This window comes from Sapajus apella, unplaced genomic scaffold (genome assembly GCF_009761245.1).
Source record: "Sapajus apella isolate SASKATOON/1434 unplaced genomic scaffold, GSC_monkey_1.0 scaffold22, whole genome shotgun sequence".
Lineage (NCBI taxonomy): Eukaryota > Metazoa > Chordata > Mammalia > Primates > Cebidae > Sapajus > Sapajus apella.
This window is the reverse complement of record NW_022436962.1, coordinates 20,308,776-20,331,245: the sequence shown is the minus strand read 5'-3', so window position 1 is coordinate 20,331,245 and position 22,470 is coordinate 20,308,776. Positions and strand designations below refer to the sequence as shown.

The window sequence follows — 22,470 nt, the reverse complement described above, 5'->3', positions numbered from 1 at the left end:
AAGGAATCTTTTTTTTTTTTCTGAGACAGTCTCACTCTGTCGCCAGGCTGGAGTACAGTGGCGCGAACTCAGCTCACTGCAACCTCTGCCTCCCGGGTTCAAGCAATTCTCCTGCCTCAGCCTCCCGAGTAGCTGGGACTACAGGCGCATGCCACGATGCCCGGCTAATTTTTGTATTTTTAGTAGAGACAGGCTTTCACCATGTTGGCCAGGATGGGCTCGATATCTTGACCTCGTGATCCGCCCGCCTCGCCCTCCCAAAGTGCAGGGATTACAGGCGTGAGCCACCGTACCCAGCCAAAGAATCTTAAAAGATCACACAGCCCCGTGTTGTCATTCTTTTACCTTCATATAGAATAGCATAGCAACTATAGTTGATGAATCTCCATCTAGTATCTCAAGTCATTCATTTGTCCATTCATTCAGAAGGTATTTATGAAGGCGTACTAGGTACTGAGTATACAGTAATGGATAAGACGACATGATCACAGTTTTTGCAGTTCTCACGTTACTCACAATGTGATAGAAATAATAGAGATTAGTAAGCACGCACACAAATGTATAATTATATACTGACACATAAACGCATTATTATACACTGAGCTAAGCACTCTAAAGAAGAACTTGTAAAAATTGAATTTGAACTAAACACTGAGATGGGGAAGACTAACGAGATCTCTAAGATCTAAGTGAACTAACTGGTGGCAAGAAGAGCATTTCAAGCAGAGAAAATAATACATGTTGTGTTCAAGAAGCTAAAGGAGTGCTAAAGCAGATTGAGCATAATATATGAAGGAAAAGCATGTAGTGTGTGATGAGACCAGAGAAGGGTCGGCAAGGAGCACATGATGCCACGCCTAGTAGGTCATGTTAAAGATCCTTTCGCCTAAGAGTGTTTGGGAAGCCACTTAAGGTTTTGGTTTGCTTTTGTTTATTTATTGTTCACTTGGTGTGAATGAACTCCCTGTCAATTTCTTTTTTATTTTTTTTTTTTTTTTTGAGACGGAGTTTCGCTCTTGTTACCCAGGCTGGAGTGCAATGGCGCGATCTCGGCTCACCGCAACCTCCGCCTCCTGGGTTCAGGCAATTCTCCTGCCCCAGCCTCCTGAGTAGCTGGGATTACAGGCATGCGCCACCATGCCCAGCTGATTTTTTGTATTTTTAGTAGAGACGGGGTTTCACTATGTTGACCAGGATGGTCTCGATCTCTTGACCTCGTGATCCACCCGCCTCGGCCTCCCAAAGTGCTGGGATTACAGGCGTGAGCCACCGCGCCCGGCCCTCCCTGTCAATTTCTACATTGACAGATGTGCCCTATTTGCCTTTTGACATCCTGGTTGTAATTGCTACCAAAATCTGTTCTTACCTAGCCACGTGGCTTCTTAATACTCTATAGTCTTGCCGTAATTTTTATTTCCATATCTCGATCTATGAAGCCCTGTAATAGTATATTGGGTTAGGAGTTTGGTGCATATTTCTACTTCTCTGTCCCCCTCCCTCCTCTCTTGCATATAGTTTTTCATACTTGCAAGTCTCTTCAATAACGTAGTTATGGTTCACAGGGAAACTGTCAGTATAGAAGATTGTATACTATTTCCAAAGTCAATTCATGTATTTACTGATAATCTACTTAGACTAGTGTTATCTAACAGAAGAACTCTTTACAGTAATGAAAATATTCTATATCTTCACTGCCCAATATGGTAGTTATTAAACCTCGTATGTCTTCAGCACTTGAAATGTAGCTATTGCAATTAAGAAACTTAATTTTTAACATTAATTTTGATTTAAGCCGAGGTGGGAGGATCACTTGAGGTCAGGAGTTCCAGACCAGCCTGGCCAACATGGTGAACCCTTGTTTCTGCAAAAATACAAAAATTAGCCGGCATGGTGGCACATGCTTGTAATCCCAGCTAGTTAGGATGCTGAGGCAGGAGAATTGCCTGAACCCAGGAGGCAGAGGTTACAGTGAGCCTAGATTGTGCCACTGCACTCCAGCCAGGGAAACAGAGCAAGACTCTGTCTCGAAAATAAAAATAAAAATTAATTAATTAATTAATTAAATTTAAATAGCCATATGGCTAGTGGCTACCATATTGGACAGCACAGATTTAGATCATTTTATGTATACTAGACCTGCTATTAAATTAAAATTATGCTTCTAAGTCCAAAAACAGAAACTTATCTCTAGCAATAAAAATCCACATTTCAGCACACATTTAGATCATTTTATATATACTAGACCTGCTATTAAATTAAAATTATGCTTCTAAGTCCAAAAACAGAAACTTATCTCTAGCAATAAAAATCCACATTTTACGTTGCAATAGCTCTTTCGTTCTGAAAAGCACATTTTTAGGAGGCCTCAGTTAAGAATCTTGAAGTTGATTTTGTCCTTTTGTCTAGATGTAATATTAATTGACTTCCCATGAAATCCTATACATTTCTGCTACAAGAAAGAAAGAAAAAGTAAACCAACCCTTCCACCATCCCCCCCGCCCCCACCGCCATGATCATACTTGAAGGCAATGAAGGGGAAGTGTATGGTTGCAAATACAAGACAGACTGAATTCAAATTCTGATTCCAGTACTTGCTAGCTATGTGAGCTTGAATGGTAATAGGACTATTTCAAAAAGTTGTGGTAAGAATTGAATGAGATAATGCATGTATGGCCATGAGAATGATACCCAGCACACAACTAACATTCATTGCGTGGTGATAGTGCTTTTACTGCAACTTTGATTACTACTTCTGTCACATTTTCTACCGCTACTACCACTATTTCTGTTAGTGTTGTTATCGTTATCCTTTTCTCAAGGACCTCTGATGTATTATTAGGATAAATAATCAACTGCAGTATATGAATATAACAGCTTTAGTGGAGATACGGGCAGAGACATTGGGAGTTTGGAAGAGGAAGCATCCCCATCAGCCAGGGTGAGTTCAACAGGCTGCCCAGAGAAGGAAGTCATTCACCTCCTCTCATTCGTATGAACCCTAGGACACAGAGGTCACCATTTTCCTACCACATCATTACCCCTTCCAGATTATTCCCTTTTTGCTTCTGGGTCAATTTTTTTTTTCTTGTTTGAGGTTCATACTACCATCTGCCTTCCTTGTTTGCCCTCATTCATACAGGACTTTGGCGGTTGAATTAGTCTTCCTTTCCTGCATCAACTTCAGCTACCCTAATTGGTGACATGTGTAATAGTTAGAAGGGACGTGGGCTTTGGAATCAGGAGACCTCACTGAATTCTCACTCTGCTGCTTAGTTATGAAAACTTTGTCAAACTTCTTAATCTTTCTGAGCCTGTTTATTTATTGAATGATAATAGTAAATACCCCCAGAGTAGTTTAAGTATTAAATGGCCTTAGTAAGGGCTCAGTGCATGTTAGGTACTCCTATGACCAGCAGAGCCATGGCAATGATTGGATGGAATAATAGATGCTGGCACTTAGCACAGTTTATTTTACTCCTGGAATACAACCTTCATCTGACTGCTGCTTAAGTAGCTCCCCTGGCTACTCTTAAATATAACCATCACTCAGAACTAATAGAGCTCTGAAATTTTGAATGATATCATATCATTTTCTTACCACAACCTAATAGTCTTTCAGCTTTTTAAAATCTTATATTCACTACCTATGTTCTTTAGACTCATTAAGACTGCTATTTAATTTAGATAAACTTACCGAAATAACTTTTTCCTAGTCTTAGAGGAAAAGATCTCTCTTCTCCTGTCCGAGGCTAAAACCTGTGCTTTTGATTGAAAGGAATTTTTTGTTTCCTTTCCAAAAGCTTCTTTCATCATCTACTACATTATTCAACCTCCCCTTTAATTTTCTTTAACTTAACGTGATTTTTCTCTCTCATACTTTGAAAGCCAAACTTCTAGAAAGAGCAGATTACAGTATAGTCCCTTCTTCTGTACCCTACCATGTTATTATAATCCTGATTTCTTCCCACATCACTTTCTAGAAACTTCTCTGGAACAGTTCATTAGTGACCCCTCCAGTTGTGTTTTCTCAGTTCCTGTCAGACTTGATTTCTCTATATTTAACACCAATGACCACTCCCTTCTTAAAGCATTTCTTCATGGCCTCAGTGATACTACTGTCTCTTGAGTTGTTTGCTGCTCTGAACATTTATTTTTATGTTTCCTACCTACATCCCACTAGAAAGAAGAAAAAAGATATAAACATGCAATGACCAAGAAGGGACACTTCAGCAGATTAGAGATTTCAGCCAATTTATAGAGATAGAAAGCACTTGGAGATTTGCACTAGGCAGACAGAAGAAATATAAACTGAAGAGTCCGATGAAATAAATGCTGATTTGTCCCTCACAGGCCCTAGAAAATCTGAAAACTTTGAAATAGGGTGAGGCATGGAGCTGACATAGTATGTCTCAGCCAAGGGAGTAAATCTTTCTTTTCTTCAGAAATTCACTAATCTGAGAAAAAGAGACAAAATAGTAACCCTTGTATGTTTCCCCCATGAGGAGACACCTGTTGTAGGATCATCCTGTAGATAAACTTATTTGTTGAAAAAGCTCTTGTGATCATTTTTGTAGTGCCTTATAAATACCGAGTAAATAAAGAAGGATCACCAGATATTTGAGAAAAGACTTCAGTCTTCAGGAAAAAAGGACTTGCTCATCAAAAGATGTCATAAATAGATAATTTATAAACCAAGTAGAGTAAAATGTTAATAGTAGGATCTAGATAGTGGATATATGGGGATTCATTCTAAGAGGCTTTCAACTTGTCTGAATATTTGAACAATTTCTTCATACATTTTGAAGAAAAAAAACTTAGTAAAAGAAATGAGAGATAAAATGGGAGATTAAAACGGTGAAAGAAATCAAAAGAGATCAAAAACATGCAGAGACCTCATGGTTCCTGTTAGAAGATTCAACATAGTCAGGATGTCAGTTCTCCCTAAATTGATAGATAGGTTTAATGCAGTTCTTACCAGAATCCCAGCAAGATTTTCTAGATAATAGCAAAGATTATTTTAAATTCTATATGGAAAAGCAAAGAAACTTGAAGCACAAAAACAAATTTTTAAAAAAGAATGTAGTTGTAGTAATTATCCTACCAGATTTCAAGACTTACTGTGTAGCTACAGTATTCAAGACTGTGTGGTACTGGTGGAGGGATAGACACATAAATCACTGTAACAGAAGAGAGAACTCCAGAAATTGCTCCCCCAACACACAAGTATAGTCAGTGGACTTTTGACAAAAGTTCAAAAGAAGTTCCATGGAGGAAGAATAGTCTTCAACAATATTTAAAACTAGTGTTTTGGAAACGTCTCTTTAAGAGAATGGAAAGAAGCTACACACTGAGAGAAAAAAATATTTGCAAACCACATATCTAGCAAAAAGACTAGTATCTAGAATATATAAAGACCTTTCAAAAGTTAACAGTTATAAAACAGTTAAAAAACAAAACAAACAATCTAGTTAGAAAATGGACAAAAGTCATGGACATCCATGTTACCAACGAGGAAACGCAAATAGCAAATAAGCACGCACAAAAAATGTTAGTGTCATTATCTATTAGAGAAATGCAAATCAAGACCACAATGAGATATCACTACACATATATCAGAATGGCTGAAGTAAAACAGTGTCGGCATTGAATGCCGATGAGGATATGTAAAAACTGAATTACTCATGAATTGCTGATGACATTATAAAATGGCATAGCCATTCTGGAAAAGGTTGGCAGTTTTACGAAACTAAACTTGGAACTAAGATACTAACCAGCAATTGCACTCTAGGTCCTTGATCCCACAGAGACGAAAACTCTTCACAGAAAAGCCCCTACACTGAGGTTCACAGTGGCTTTATTCATTATACCCAAAAGTGGATACAACCCGGAAGTCCTCCAATGGGTGAATGGTTAAACAAACTCTGTATACCCATACAATGGAATACTACTCAGAATAAAAAGGAATAAGCTACTTATACATACAACAACTTCACTGAGTTTTCAGAGAACTGTGCCGAGCTTAAAAGCCAATCTGAAAAGGTTACATCCTGTATCATACCATTTGTATAACATTATTTCAATGACAAAGTTATAAAAATAGAGAATGGGTTAGTGGGTTACCAGTGGTTAAGTATAGGAGAGTGACGGTTGGAGTGAAATGGGTATGGCTATCAAAGGGCAACAGGAAGGATCATTGCAGTAATAAATTGTTCTGTATCTGGTCTGTATCAGTGTCAATATCTTGGTTGCGATGTTACACTATAGTTTTGCAAAACGTTATCATTTGGGAAACTGGGTAAAGGTGCATAGGATCTCTACCAACTGCACATAAACCTGATTATCTCAAAATGTTTAATTTAATGTAAAGATTGATAAATCACTTAGCAATCAAACAAAAAGACAAATTTTGGGAGGGAAAAAGTAAGAAACTCTAACAGATCAATTCAGAAGATCTAACATTTAAATATTAGGCTTTCCAGAGAGAGAAAAATTCAAAAGCAAATTTTCTCATACAGAAGGACCCAGATCTCCAGGTTGCGAGGTCTTGCCCAATACAGTAAATGAAAAATGCACACTACTGGAGAAATTAAAAATCTCTTAACAGCATCCAGAGAGAAAAAATGCAGATCACATTCATAACAACAAGAATAAGCATTTTTTTTGCCTATTGAAAACTAAGAATATGAATAAGAAAACGGACAAACAACTTAACACTTCTCAACCATTGTCACTATTTGAGTGAGTTCTTCAGCAAGAGGTGAAAATGAACTGAGAAGCTGCAGGATACAGCAAACAAGAGGTGCCACAAAGCAGAGAAATGACGTGACCGCCCAATGCAAGCTGAGGAAGTTCCAGGGCAGATCTGGAGAACGACAGCTCAGATGAGCCTAAGTAGTCAGGGCTTTGGGAGGATCACTGGAGGCTGAAGAGGAGGGAGGAGTAAGGGATGGGCATTGTTTCTGGTATTTTTTTAATATTTGAAAACGAACAGTGATAAGAATAAGAATGTAATAAAGATAAGCAGGCAGGTACACAGAAAAATTAAGAAGCCCAAGAGGTACCTAAAAAAATAGCAAAAACAAGACAAATATCAACTTTTTAGGAGAAACAAAGAAAAGCTTGGCAGCAGAAAGTATACATGTAGTCATAATAATATCTGTATTCACAATTGATTAATCAAAAAGATGCTGTAATTGGAAATAGGGTTGGGAGTTGCGAAAGAGCTAAGTCTGTGATAATAGAAAGCTGGTACTTCACATCTAAAATCAATTAATCACAGGCTACCAGTATAACCATATTCTTTAGAAATATAGCATTAAATACAAAACGAAAGAACTAAAAGAGCTGACAGTGGTTTCTCTTAACAGAGCTTAGGAGTCAGGATAGATGGAACAAGAAATTGCTGTTTTTAATCTTTTTAGTTTTTTTCTTTTAAACTATGTGTATCTGATTTAAGAAAAATGTTTTCCTTTAAATTAAAAAAAAAAAAGGCACAATCTAAAACAGAGGGGAAATATCTTAGTCAAGCTGTCAGAGGAACTACAATAAATGATGAAATAATTTGGTAATTAATCCAGATGTTATTTACTAATACCAATAAATGTCCATTCCTCCATCACTGGTGGAATCTGACCTGCCAAGGAGCATCGCTATCACTATCTATGAGCTTGAGAAATACTACATTAAGAGCATAGACAAAGCCTATTGATGTAGAGGCTGTTTGTTCTTGGTTTTAGTACCACAGAGGCTAGAGAATGCAAAGAAGTCTTAGAGAGTCTCAGGAGATGCAAACCCTTTCTAGCCCCTTGCCCTTCTGCAGTATGGTGTGGTGAAAACACACCTCATACAAGTAAGCTAACATCTGAGCTCTCGTTCTGCATTTGGAACATGAGCCTAACCTTGTACAGATTTTATGAAGATGGGAGGGAAATGAAACATGTTGCATGCTCAGCACATAGAGGTACTCGGTATTATGGTTGTTGAAATCATAAGTAGCTTTCATAGTACTGTTAGTATGATTCCCTGTGATTCTGGGCCTTTAGTGATTGATTTGCTATAATACCTCTCTCAATTTCCTAGTCCTTGATGTTTACAGTTAGTTTTTTATGCAGAATATTGCCAGAGAACTAGGGACATAGCTAATGAAAACAACTCCCATGGAAAAGGTATTGCCAGATACATCAGTGTTAAGAGTCCCAGGGGCAGCTGAAGCAAATGGGCTGGGCTGGGCTATGTAAGAAGGCAAGGCTTTGATAATGCAGTGACTTCTATATTTTTAATGTTGTTGAACTTGTTCTCAGCCGGAATCTAAGTTGTTATAACTGTGGAGGGAATAGGTCCAAGGTACCTTCAGCTGATGCTGCAGAATTCATATCAAGGGCTTTGTGTATTGTTCCTGGGGGCATAGCTAGATAATAAAATATTCTTGTGTTTTTAACATTTTTTTTATAACTCCAGCAATCAAAAGGTCATAATTTGTTGTAATGATGCCATAATTAAGTTGTGGTAAATGATAGCATTTGTAGATTTTATAACCAGAATTGATTCATAAAATGAATACAGTCCCAGCAGTTTATGTTAACATAATTAAATGGAAATGTAATTCTAACTCAGTTTGCGTATTAAATTGAAAATTACTGGGTTATGAGCACTCTTACATTTCCGTCAAAATTGGTTTAAGTCTAGAATTACATGAAATATCCATTAAAATAAAGCATATTTAAGCCTCTGTTGCTGGTGACAAGTTCCTTAAAGCACGTGCGGCTTGATCATGTGAGAACATGTGCTTTTAGTTAGGTTCCCACTAACTGCCTTTTTCTTTCCTCTGCAGCCATTGGTTTAGCCCTGGGGCTAGGACAGAGCATGACCAGGTAAGGAACATTCTAATCCAAAAGGAAATTACTCAACCTCTTTCAAGTATTTAACTGTCTCCCTTCAGGAGAGTAGATCAGCTTTATGAGAAAAGTTACAAATCCCCAGCTCATTTTAAAAGGTGTTAATTATGCCAACAATTAATACACTGACCAAATAAATGCATGATTCTCAATCAGCATCAGAGTTTTCTTTCCTGCCACCGTCTTCAGTCATATGTGTGACCTCCATGGAAAGGCTCTGAAACTCAGTCATTTGTAGGACCTCACTGCTGATCCTTCTTTTTCACAAAGTTAAGGTATCAAAACAGTACATGTGCTTAAAAATTAATTTGTATTGGCCGGGCATGGTGGTTCATATCTGTAACCCAGCACTTTGGGAGGCTGAGTTGGGTGTATCACCTGACGTCGGGAGTTCGAGACCAGCCTGACCAAGATGGAGAAATCCTGTCTCTACTAAAAATACAAAAACAAAAGTAAACATTAGCTGCGCATGGTGGCACATGCCCATAACCCCAGCTACTTGGGAGGGTGAGGCAGGAGAATCACTTGAACCCAGGAGACAGAGGTTGTGGTGAGCCATTGCAGTCCAGCCTGGGCAACAAGAGCAAAACTCCATCTCAAAAAAATAAATAAATATTAAAAAAATAAAAATTAAACATAAAAATTAATTGTATTAAATCTAAGTTCAGCCAGTAAGAGGATATTTGTATCTGAAGTTCAGAAGGTGGGAAGAGTTTCTTACACTTTTACATTATATTTTTAGATGATTTTTTAAAAATCTCTTATAGATATACATGACAGTACAATGATTAGTTGACTTAGAGAGAAATTGACATTCATTACAGTTATTTTTACATATAAAGTCAGCAGTTACCCCTTGAATATATTAGTTGTTTCTCGGAAGCATGCTTAAACTTGTGATGTTTTAAAGCATGTACGTTTTAGAGTTTGCATCCTTGCAAAATTTTTATCTTTTATTGTGAATGATTATTTTTAAAATACAGGGGAGCAATAAACCTCAAATCCTCAAGGATCTTTCTGAGGGGCAGGCAGAGAGATAGGCAGTAAAGAGGACTTTGTGTGCATTAATGGTAATGGGTAACATTACTCTATAATGTTTGATTTCTTGGGTTGAGCAGCAGGTTCGCAGCTGTTGCATATGCCATAGTTCCTTTTACTAATGAAAGGAAGGTGCTACACACTTCATTATGAAATCTTTATTTTTTAACACACATAAGCCTAATAGAAATACCTTTCATTTTCATGATTTTTTAACTTGCTTTTTTCCATGAGAGTAAGTTGCCTCTTTAAAGATACTTCTCACATTAATAATAGACTATGTGCCACTGTTTCTATGGATTCAGAAATTAACTAAGCTAAGTTACATCTATGATTTGTTCCTCTTGCTTTTTTTTTTTTTTTTTTTTTTTGAGACAGAGTCTCGAATTGTTGCCCTGGTGGGAGTGCAGTGGGGCGATCTTGGCTCACTCCAACCTCCATCTCCCGGGTTCAAACAGTTCTCCTGCCTCACCTTCCCAAGTAGCTGGGGTTACAGGTGCCCACCACCCCGCCCAACTAATTTTTTTTTTTTGCATTTTATTAATAGAGACAGGGTTTCGCTATGTTGGCCAACCTGGTCTCAAACTCCTGACCTCGTGATCTGCCTGCCTCGGCCTCCCGATGTGCTGGGATTACAGGCGTGAGCTACCGCACCCAGCCCTTCTTACTTATTATTTACAATACAAAAATTAAACTTTCAGCTTTCCTAAATACTTCATATCCCTCTATGTACAATGCTTACAGTAATATTCTGCTTTTAGTATTAAGTTGCATCAGGATATATGTTATCCCAAAATATAATTTTATAAAGCTCATTTTCTAACCTTTGGAACTTGAGAAGTACTAAAGCCATGTTATAAATTTAGGTCTTACATTGTGGTATACCTGGTTGCTTCCAGCCAAGCTTTATTCTTAAATTAAAATTACCTTTAATAACTAATAACTTACAAGGAAGAAAGTTGACCAGTTTTATTTTTTATCTTTTTAAACCATTTTGACCAATTTTTGAATCAGCTTTTTACTTAAACCTTGATATGCCATTTCGGATCTGTATCCTTATTGGGTAGATTATTAATTAACAAATACAGTTAATTCTTGTGACATACGGTAGTTACGTTCTATGTAGTCAAGTCAAACGCCGAATCAATGAATACTGAACCATTGCTTATAGGGGAAATACGGGGTTAGGTTTCTTTGAGCCCCAGGTCACATCTTCATCAACTGATCAATACATAACCTTGTTTTATGTGTGTTTCTGTTTAAACACACCTTATTTAATGTCTGTTGTTGATTCATTAACATTGAACTCACGGCCAACAGCATTATAACTCATGTCTGAATGAAGCTTATCTGAAGCACATATTTTCTCTTTAAGGCCCATCACTGTCTCCTTGCACTTAGGAACACTAGATAGCACTATGTTTGGGGCCATTTTAAATAGTGAAGTCACCAACAGAAGCACAATTATGCAAAAAAAAAAAAAAAAAACAAAAACAAAAACAAAAAAAAAACGGCGTTACACAGACTGCAAGAAATACACTGGTTTACACGATGACAGCTGAAACCAAGCCAAGTCACCTGGCTGGAGCTCAGCTGGAAACATGTTACAGGCCGCTCAGATTTTCACCACTCTGCCTACACATGTCTGCAAAAGCAGGGGAAGTATTGCTTTTTGTGTTACAAATAAATGTTAGCAAGTAGGTGAATTTGCAAATAAGGAATCTGAATAATTACAATGAATTGTACCTGTACGTATACGTACAATACATTCCACTTACATAAGGGATAATAATTTTTTAGTTCAACACAGACCTAACTGTAAAGCACACTAAACTGTTGTCTAAAGTTAGGTGCAAATAATGAAATGCAAGACCATTAAGTGTAAAATCCTTTAGTATATGGTTGAATGAATGACTAATTAGCATGCATGATTACCTTATATTTTTCTCATACCAACTTAACACAAAGAAACAATATTAACCCTACTTTTTAAATCCCACCTCCTTTCCCCATCTTAATGATTCTTCTTTCTTGCTATTCTTCAGTGCTAAGTACCATTTCAATTTGCCATGCATAGTGATTCTGCCTTTATGATACATTTATTAAATAGCTTACCCACCAGCCACTATCTATTGAGTACTCTCAATTTTTATCAAAAGAGTTATTTGTAAAACACAACATAGTTTTTTCCCTGAGGTGGCTTTAGTCTGAATCACCTAAGCAGTAATTACAGTATTTTGATGAATATTTCAGAAAGCCATAGAGAAGGCATTATGAAGGCCACAAAAGAGAAATGTCAAGGTTAGGTTCAGGGTTGGAAGGAAAGAGGGAGCAGCAACTATAGGAAGCATCATTTTTTGTTTTGTCTTCTTTAATTCTGAAGCTTGGCTTCCTTGAGACATTTTGACTGAGTTTACAAGACATATCTTGGTGAGTCAGATCAGTTTAGATGTTACTTCGTTCCCCTTTTAATTTTGAGGACACTGCTGAGTGTAAAGAGACTTGAAATTATTTTGCAGACATTTGAGGAATTACCTGAACAGTGGCTGCCAAAAGAAGCACTCCTGAGCTTGAGTGCCTTATGTATATCAGGTAGTAAAGAGAGGATTGCTGGGGAATGAGAATTCTACAAAGAGCTCTTTACAGAATTCTTTTGGGATTTCCTCTTGGGATTTGAGACTTTTAATAATCTTGGAAAATGTCATGAATAGCCACAAAAATTCTTAGTTCCTTTTCTTTAAATATAAAAACCATTATCTACAAGGTATACTTTTCTTCCTGGTTTAATTCAGCAGTTTTTCAAATTGTGTGCCTAGGTTTTTTACTTATGGATTTTAATGTAATTCTTATGTCAGTTATTTTTTAATATACATCTGCAGGTCACTAATAAGGGGATTGTATCTTCGTTTGGCCTAAGTCCAGCAGTCTGAAAGTTGGAAGGTAAGAAGCACTTCGCACCATATTCAGAAGTTCTGTTTTTGATCAGAGTTGACATTATTGAGTCAGAATCCAGAAAAGTAACCTCACTTGTGACACTGATAGGAGTCCAGGGAAACAGACAAAAGTATGTATCAAGAAGAATGAAAATAGTTTCAAAATCTTTTGAGTTACTCTTGCTTATTAGAGCAGGGATCAAGGATTCTTATATATTTTGAATTCATAATCTGACTTCCTTTTTTAAAAAATATGTTGGGACTGGTTTTTGTTTGTTTGTTTGTTTGTTTGTTTGAGGCAAAGTCTCCCTCTGTAGCACAGGCTGGAGTGCAATGGTGCAATCTCAGCTCACTGCAACCTCCGTCTTCAGGGTTCAAGTGAGTTTTGTGCCTCAGACTCCCTGAGTATCTGGGATTACAGGCGCCCGCCAACCTGTCTGGCTAATTTTTGCATTTTTAGTAGAGATGGGATTTTGCCATGTTGGCCAGGCTGGTTTTCAACTTCTGACCTCAGACGATCCACCCACATTGGCCTCCCAAAGTGCTGGGATTACAGGCGTGAGCCACTGCACCAGGCCAAAGTCTTCTAAATACAAATATATGTTGTTCAAGTAACACCATAGATTAATTTTTGCATCTTTGCCACATAAAAGAGCTAAGCTCACATATTAACTTGTGATTCATGACCCAGAGATTTCTATAGTTGTATCTGAGCTTCATTTTAAAGTTGCAGTGGTATATCCAGATTTATTGAAAAGGTGAGATAAGTTTGTGATGGCTTTTATACACATAGATGCATTGCATTAGTAATGCCATTGTTTGACTTGTTTTTATGTACAAAGTCCATCAAAACCATAAATTTGAGGAAGAAAACACATTCTCACATTAATCTAATAACAGGAGCTATAATATCAACGTTCAGAGAGGGTACTATCTCATTTAAGTTCATCCAGATTAGTGGCCTCTCTGAGAACTATCCAGACCTAGTAGATACAACCAAGTGTTTATTTTGGTCGTTATAATTGCATTTTTCAAAACTAAACTATAAATTTTTTATTTTTTATTTTTCATAACATTGTGTTTGGGATTTTGAGTTCTTTGTTTAAACTGTTTTAACACAAGCCTCAGGAATAGTATTCAAGTATCTTTTATCTTAGAATTAGAAAACTTAATTATTAACTATTATTATTAATTTAAGGGAGAAGTAGAGATTTCATCATCTTCTAGCTATCTGTGTCACAAATGTTGGTTTGCATATATATTTTTTAAAAGGCACTAGACTTAGAAATGCCAAAGTAATTAATTTTCTTTATTTTCAGAAACAATTTAGTGTTCATGGTACGAAGTGTTTCTAAATTGAAACACTTTCAGATTAATGGATTTAAGATAACTGGTTGCTGTTTTCTATAAGTAGTAATAATGAGATATGGCTTCAGCTACATACCAGATCTCATTCCCTATTTCTTTATTTCATGCATTCATTCCTTCATTCATTCCTTCATTCATTCATTCATTCCACAAATATTTATTGAGCACTAAAATGTTCCAGACACAGTGCTTGAACCCTGAAGATATAGGCAAACTGAATAACTCAAGCAAAGGGCCAGTGATGAGCAACAGCATGGTACATACCCCAAACTAAGAAGCTCAATATGGCTAGGATATATAATTTAGAAGAAAGAAGGCTAGGTTGGGATAGGAGGAAGCATAATAAATTATGAATTTAGAGATGTAATCAAATTACAAAGGGTCATGACAGCCTTGTAAATGATTTTGGATTTGATACCCATAGAGTTATATAATTAGATTAATTTTAGCAAGCTCATTGTGTCTGCAGTGTGGAGAATAGATTTGAAGGGAGCAGGTCTGGAGGCAGGGAGATCATTTGGGAGGCTTTTCCAGCAGAGAGAAAATGGTGGTCTGAACTAGGATGGTGGCAATGAATGGAAAGAAGTAGATATTTAAGAGAAAATTTAATAATATTTAGTTGAGTTGTTCCTGAAAGAATGAGTCTAATCATATTCTTGATAATTAATTAAGGTCTATTCCTTCTCAAAGACAGCTAAGTAAACTAATAATTGATTCTGAGTGATGTAATTGAACAGTTCAAAGCAGTTATTCATCATTAGAAATTATTGATACTGGCCAAATAATACCAACCAAGAGCCAGGCCCATTAATTATCATCATAATTATAATTATAGCCTTTAAGCCATATTCTTTCTCAGCATTTCCTGTGTTCCAGTTTTATAGTGCTAAACATTTTAAATGCTTTATATTACTTATATTACTTAGTACTCACAATAGCTTTACAGGTAGATATTATTGTTATCTCTATTTTACAGGTGAAGACCAAGGCTTAGAGGGGTTAAGTACTTTGCCTAAAGTTACACAGCTTGTAAATGATAAAGGTGTTTTGGAACCTAGTGACTTTTTAGTTACTGGCCCAGCTGGGATTAGAACCCAGCTCTATCCTGCGTTATTACTTATAAGACTCTTATTTTTGTTGGGTTTAATTGCTAAGATTCTGTATAACTTCGTTTTAGCCTGGTCTTGCATATAATCATATTTCTGCATTAATAAGATAAGCTACAGTTTGAGTGAGCACATAGTGAAGAATATTGACTATTTGTTTTTTTTCCTTTCCAATTAGTTAGGGTAAAGCAAGTGTGAAGGGAAGTGGATGGTAATGCATTTTGAGGAGGCAATCAAATATGTTTTTTTTTCTAATTATATATTTCCAAGCCAATAATCTCTTTGAAGAAGAATGTTTTAAGCGTGTTTCTTTACCATGTTAAGCCAGTAGGTACAGAGAAAATAATATTAGCTCTTCATGTCAGCATAGGTAACACAGCCTTAAAAAATTCACAGCTGAATGCTACAGTAAAGGCCGTTGACAAGAGAGGTTGCATTACTTCAACCAGGGCTATTGCAGTGAGTAAGAAAAAGAAATGTGTTCTAGGGTTCCAGCTCCAGGCCACATCTGGGATGACTGTGAGGGCGATTTAGCTGTCCAGGAAGAACTGGAGTGCTAACTCTCACTAATAATTTTGCAACAGTGACAATAAAGTTTGAATTAAAAAAAAAATTGTCTCCCTGAACTCTTGAAGTTCAGGAAAAGTAGTATTTGTAATCTTTGCTTTAAAAGAAACCAGAAAAAAAAAAGTCATGCAAATAAATGAATAGTGTACCTTTGAATGAGAATATTTTCCTACCTGCAAAATAATATAATGAAAATATTTTTGTTTCTATGACTTTGTCTTAACATTTTGTGTAGCATCAGCTTCTGAGAGATAATCGAGCCGAAAGAGGTCACAAGAAAAATTGTTCTGTGAAAACAGCCAGCAGGTAAGCAATTCAGAATAACTTCTTATTCATTCATTTCCTTTTTTTATGCCTGTAAGAATGTAATGCATTGTTGCTAGGTTGCCTTGGTTCTAAAAAGTCAGCTTAAACTATTTTATATATTGTTTACTGGAATCTATTTTAGGATTACTAGTAATGAAGAAAAAGATATTTTATTTATATTTTTTAAACTTGTAAAAAATAAAGAATACATTTTTAAAATCAAATATTTATCTCCCTTAACTATTGAATTTTAGATCAGCATTTATAATAATTATTCATTTTTAATCTAAAAAAATAGGCCTAATCTTTTCCCCTAAACTTACATGGTATTTAGACCTTATGAGAGAGAAATATGTCTATTTATTCTAACAACATATAAATGAGTAAAGACTGGGAAGAAGGTGGTCTCTTTTAAAGAGTGCTTTTAGAATCTTGCTCATTTTTTCCAGTGTTCATTATTTTTCTCCATAATACAAGGAATTTCCCCCAGTTTATTTTTTAGACAATATATTTTCAAATTTTGCAAATGGTGTTTCTGAAGACTTAATTTTTGTTTAGATGAAAATGGCTACACTTCTTGTCAGAATGTTGATCAGAACAACTGCCCTAATACTTACATTTATTTTGTCCTTAAGAAGAGACAACTGATCTCAGCAGCCACCATTGCATTCCATGGCTCCCCAGTGCTAGTGTGCTATATCCACTGACTTAACATTCCCAGCTAACCAAAATACAGCTTCAAAGTGCCATGCTGTGCAGACTAATACCACCTGAAATCCCCCTGGGTATCTGGAGAAGTAAATGCAAATCCTACCGAGCATACCTAATTTAGACAATCAAAAATCACCAAACATAAAATGAGATAATTCACCATCAATAGTAGTCAACATAAAAGACTAAGAGATTTTCTCCTAAGACAGCCAGATCCTAAAATTATAAGATATAGATTATAAAACAACTATGGATGAGATATTTATAGAAATAAAATGAGTAAGCAATAAATCACCATAAAAATGAATCAGTGGGAGGGAGGAGGTTGTTAAAAAAAAAAGAAAGAAAGAAAAAAATGAATCAGTTAGAAATGAGAAATGTGATTGTTGAGAAGATTAGTGAACTGAAAGATACATCTGAAGAATGAGCCAGAATATAGAATAAAAATTCAAGGAGATGGAAAACTGAAAGAGTGCTTAAGAGACATAGAAGATCTATGATACAGTCATCAGAGTCCTTGATGAAAAGAATAGAATAGCTGAGAAAAGCATGAAATTTGATGGGATGTTCGCTAAGAATTCCCGAACCTGGTAAAAGTTATAAATTCATAGATACAGATACAAAAAGCACAGTGAATAACATGCACGATAAATAAAAAGAAATCCACACCTGATATCATACCATAGTAGACCTAAAGCAAAGACAAATGTTAAAAGAATCAAAAGAAAAGGCAAATTATCTACAAAGGAATGATAATGATGATGATGATATATCAGATTTCTCAGTAGCAACAGTGAGGCCAGAAGACAGTGGAATCATCCTCATAGTGCTGCATGAAAATAAGTTGTCAACCTTAAAATAATTTTAAGACTTTCAAAAACGGGGAAAGTTTACTACCAACAGACCTTTGTGAAGAATTTTTTAAGGGTGTATTTCAAGAAAAGTCCCAAGAAAGGTCTGAGATGCAAGAATGAATAATGAGTCAATATATTGATTAAAATGTTTATATAAATAATCGTTGCTTATATGAAGTGATAATTGTAATAATGTAATTTGTAGGATTTATTTTTTTATTTTTTTATTTGAGACAGAATTTCTCTCTTGTTGCCCAGGCTAGAGTGCAATGGCACAATCGCCACTCACTACAACCTCCACCTCTTGGGTTCAAGCGATTCTCCTGCCCCAGCCTCCCAAGTAGCCGGGATTACAGGCATGTGCCACCATGCCTGGCTAATTTTGTATTTGTAGTAAAGACAGGGTGTCACCATGTTGACCAGGCTGGCCTTGAACTCCTGACCTCAGGTGATCTGCCCATCTCTGCCCCCCGAAGTGCTGGGATTATAGGCATGAGCCGCCACACCTAGCCAAATTGTATGTCTTTTAAAGACAATCTAAAATAATGGACAAAATAAAAATTGAGAATTGTTTAAGATGTCTACCTCATTAGTCAGTTAAGCAATTGATACTTAATAAGACTACATTAAGTATTCATTGGTAAAATATCAAAGTAACTACTAAGTCAGTAGAAACAGTATATAATCACCAAACCAGTGGAAGGGAGAAATGAAATTAAAATATTGCCCTCTCCCTCAAATAATGCATTTTTTAGAAAGTGAGGGGCATGATAGCTCACACCTATAATTAATTCCAGCACTTTGGAAGGCTGAAGCAGGAGGGTTCCTTGAGGCCAGGAGCTCAAGACCAGCCTGGTCAACATCGTAAGACACCCCCTATCTCTACCGAAAAAAAAAAAAAAAGAAAAAAGTTAAGAGAAAAGAACAAGCACTGAGAAAATGAGATACAGAGAAAACCTAACATTAGACAATTGAATCATACACATACACACACAGAGATCAGAAATCACAGTGTTTATGGTTGGCTGGGCGAAAAGGCTCATACCTGTTGAGCCATAGCAAGTTGAGATTCCTTGAGACAAGGAGTTTGAGACCAGCATGGGCAACATGCAGACTCTGTCTCTACAAAAACAGAAAAAAAAAATTTAAATAGTCTGTGGTGGTGCATGAGGCAGGCCGGCTGAGGCAGGAAGACTACTTGACCCCAGGAATTGGACCTTACAGTGAGACATGATCATGCCATTGGCCTCCAGCCTAGGCAACACAGTGAGACCCTGTCTCAAAAAAAAAAAGGGGGGGGGGTTTTAAAAATTAAAATAAAATAATTTATGATTAAACATGTCAGTTAAAAGCATAACTAACTGGACTGGAGTTATTAAAAATACCTAGTATATGTTCTTTATAAAAGACACACCTGAAATAAAATGACAAAGAAGAGTGGAAAACTAAAGAAGGAGCAGTATATATGCCAGATGTATTATAAAGAAAGGTCTCATCTCAAAGTGATTTAGGAAGAAAAACTTTACCAAGTTGTAAAAAGTCATTATTTTATGATAATAGATTCAGTGTATAGGCATTCAATTAAATAGCCTTAAAACGTGTAAAGCAAAGAGCAATAGCAGTACATGGAGAAACTCACTAACTCACTGTCATAACACTCATTATTGATAGCTTAAGCCACCCAGAAAATTTATAAAGAGAAAATTTGTGTAATACAAAATTAGCAAGCTTAAATTAATAATATTATATAAAACCTTGCATCCAAACGAGTAGAGAAAACACAGTCTTCTCAAAGACACATAGAACACTTATAAAATGAATCACTTACCAGGCCATAAAGCTAATATCAACAAATTTTAGTGAATACAGATCAGAAAAAATGTATTCCTTTACTGGAATGTGATTAAGTTAGAAATCAGTAACAAAAGGTTTTTTTAAAGGTTACAGTCAAGAAATACACTTCTGCTGGGTCCAGTGGCTCATGCCTGTAATCCTAGCACTTTGGGAAGCCAAGGAGGGTGGATACCTGAGGTCAGGAGTTCAAGATCAACCTGGCCAAAATGGTGAAACCCTGTCTCTACTAAAAATACAAAAATTAGCCATGCATGGTGGCTCCCGCCTGTAGTCACAGCTACTTGGGAGGCTGAGGCAGGAGAATTATTTGAACCTGGGAGGCAGACGTTGCAGTGAGCCGAGATCACCCCATTGCACTCCAGCCTGGGCAACAAGAGTGAAACTCTGTCTTAAAAAGAAAAATAAATAAATAAATAAATAAAGTACACTTCTAAGCAACTCGTGTGTCAGAAGCAACTATGCTAATATCAAGACATGTCGTTTACAATTAGATGGTAGTTGGGGGAAATTCTACTGCCTTAAATGTTTATTTATATTAGAAATTTGGTCCCAGCTCCTGTTACAATCAAGTTTCCGATCTACAGGATTGCTGCCCCCTCCCTGAAGATTACCCCAGGAGAAATTTAGAAAGAGAAAATGTATAGGAAACCGTAAGCAGTCCCTTGGTATTACAGGTGCTATCTATTCAACTTGTGTATGTGAAGCAGGATGGCTTTGACTTGAGACAGGAGGCAATCTAGCCTAGCTGAGGGAGAATGAAATATGAAATACAGGGTGAACCTTTGGAGTTCTGTACTTTTATTTTAATCAGTGGCCATTGCCTTGGAAGAAATGCTGCCTGCCCCACACAAAAAGACTCAGACCTCTGGGCTAAGTGTCTTCAGACATAAATTCAGTAGTTCACAGTGCTGTTTTTGAGGAGCTTGAGGGAACTAGGTGAAAGATTAGTATGTCTTTGCTGCAGCCCCTCTAAAACCCAGTGCTAAAGAATTATTTCTACTTCTCTCTGAGAGTGAGAAGAGGGAAAAGGTATTCTCCTATCCAACGGGGTTATTTCTTGGGGTAGAGTGTGATGACTGGTTTTCTGCTGTCAGAGCCTCCCTACCCTAAGGCTCAAAGCCCCAGTTGCTTTCTTGATGCCATTGACTGACAGACTAGCCAATATTCTCAGAGGAAGATGAACTCACAGACCAAGATAAGATGTTTGAAGAGGCCAGGCACAGTGGCTCACCCCTGCAATCCCAGTACTTTGGAAGGCCGAGGCAGGAGGATCACTTGAGCCCAGGAGTTCAAGACCAGCCAACGCAACGTAGTGAGACTCTGTCTCTATAAAACATTTAAAAACTAACTGGGCAGTCGAGGCTGCAGTGAGCCATGATCATGCTAGTGCCCTCCAGCCCGGGCAACAGAATTAGACCCTGTCTCAAAAAGAACAAAAGAAAAAAGGCATTTGACAAGAATGGCCTTTTCAAAAGAAAAACAATCTATTGGATTACAGATTCCAATAAAAGAAGAAATGTTAGCACTAGAGAGTCAACAAAATTATAATTAGCATGATACATATTAACCAAAATAGATATAGGAAGATATTAACAATATGAAGCAAGAAAAAGAACAAATAAGAACCGGATATTTATTTAGGTCTTAAGATTTACATAACTGGAGAGATATACTTTGTTCATGGGTCAGAAGATTCCATATCTTAAGATCAGTTTCCTCCAAATTGTCTATAGATTAAATACTATCTAAATCAAAATCCCAGCAGGCAATTTTATAGAAACAGATAAGCTAATTCTAAATTTCATATGGAAATGCAAAGGACTTAGCTCAAACAACTTTGAACAAGAAAAACAAAGTTGGAATGCTAACACTACCTTATTTGCAGACTTTACTATAAACCTACATTAATTAAGACAGTTTAGTATAGTCATGCACCATATAATGACGTTTCAGTCGGTGATGGATCACATATACCACAGTGGTCCCAGAAGATTACAAAACCATATTTTTACTATATCTTTTCCATGTTTAGTTATGTTTAGATACACAAATATTTACCATCGTGTTACAGTTGCCTACAGGATTCAGTACAGTAACATGCTGTACAGGTTTGTAGCCTAGAAGCAATAGGCTCTACCATAGAGCCTAGGTGTGTAGTAGGCTACACCATCGAGTCTGTATCCTTGTCATTAAGCGATGCCGGACTATGTTTATATTAAGACAGAGAAATAGATCACTGGCAAGGAATAGAGGTCAAGAAATACAGCCACGTGTACACAGACAATTAACTGATTTTCGCCGATGTACAGAGAGGCAGGTCAGTGGAGAGAGTTTAATAGTCTTTTCAATAAATAGTACTGGATCAAGTATATGGTCATTTGCAAAAAGTCAAAAAAAGATTTTCAACCCACACCTAACACTGTACACCATACAATGGTTAATTTTATGTGCCAATTTGACTGGGCTAAGAGATGCCCAGATAGCTGTTCAATGAGTATTTCTGTGTTTACCCATCAGGGTGTTTCTGGAAGAGACTAGCATTTGAATCGGTAGACTGAGTAAAGATCTCTCTCACTTATGCAGATGGGCATCATCCAGTCTATTAAGGGCCTGAATAAAACAAAAAGGCAGAGGAAGAGCAAACTTATTTTCTCTTCTTGAACTGGGATCCATCTGCTCTTGCCCTCAGACATCAGCACTCCTGGTTCTTGGGCCCATGAACTCAGATGAAGTCTTACCCCATTACTCCCTAGCCCTCAGCTGAATTACTCCACCAACTGTCATCTTCATTTTGCAGATGACAGATTGTGGGACTTCTCTGCCTCCATAACCACATGAG

The 22,470-nt window shown here is 36.8% G+C and overlaps 1 protein-coding gene across 2 annotated transcripts in view; it reads left to right on the top strand.

Annotated features, from left to right (window-relative positions):
• Positions 1-22,470, top strand: part of GPATCH2 (G-patch domain containing 2) — a 198,000-nt gene that overhangs the window by 121,324 nt on the left and 54,206 nt on the right. For both annotated transcript variants that reach the window (XM_032289247.1, XM_032289246.1), the window contains 2 exons: positions 8,831-8,870; positions 16,142-16,212. In XM_032289247.1, the coding sequence (XP_032145138.1) occupies positions 8,831-8,870; positions 16,142-16,212 (111 nt within the window). The remainder of the gene's footprint in view (positions 1-8,830; positions 8,871-16,141; positions 16,213-22,470) is intronic.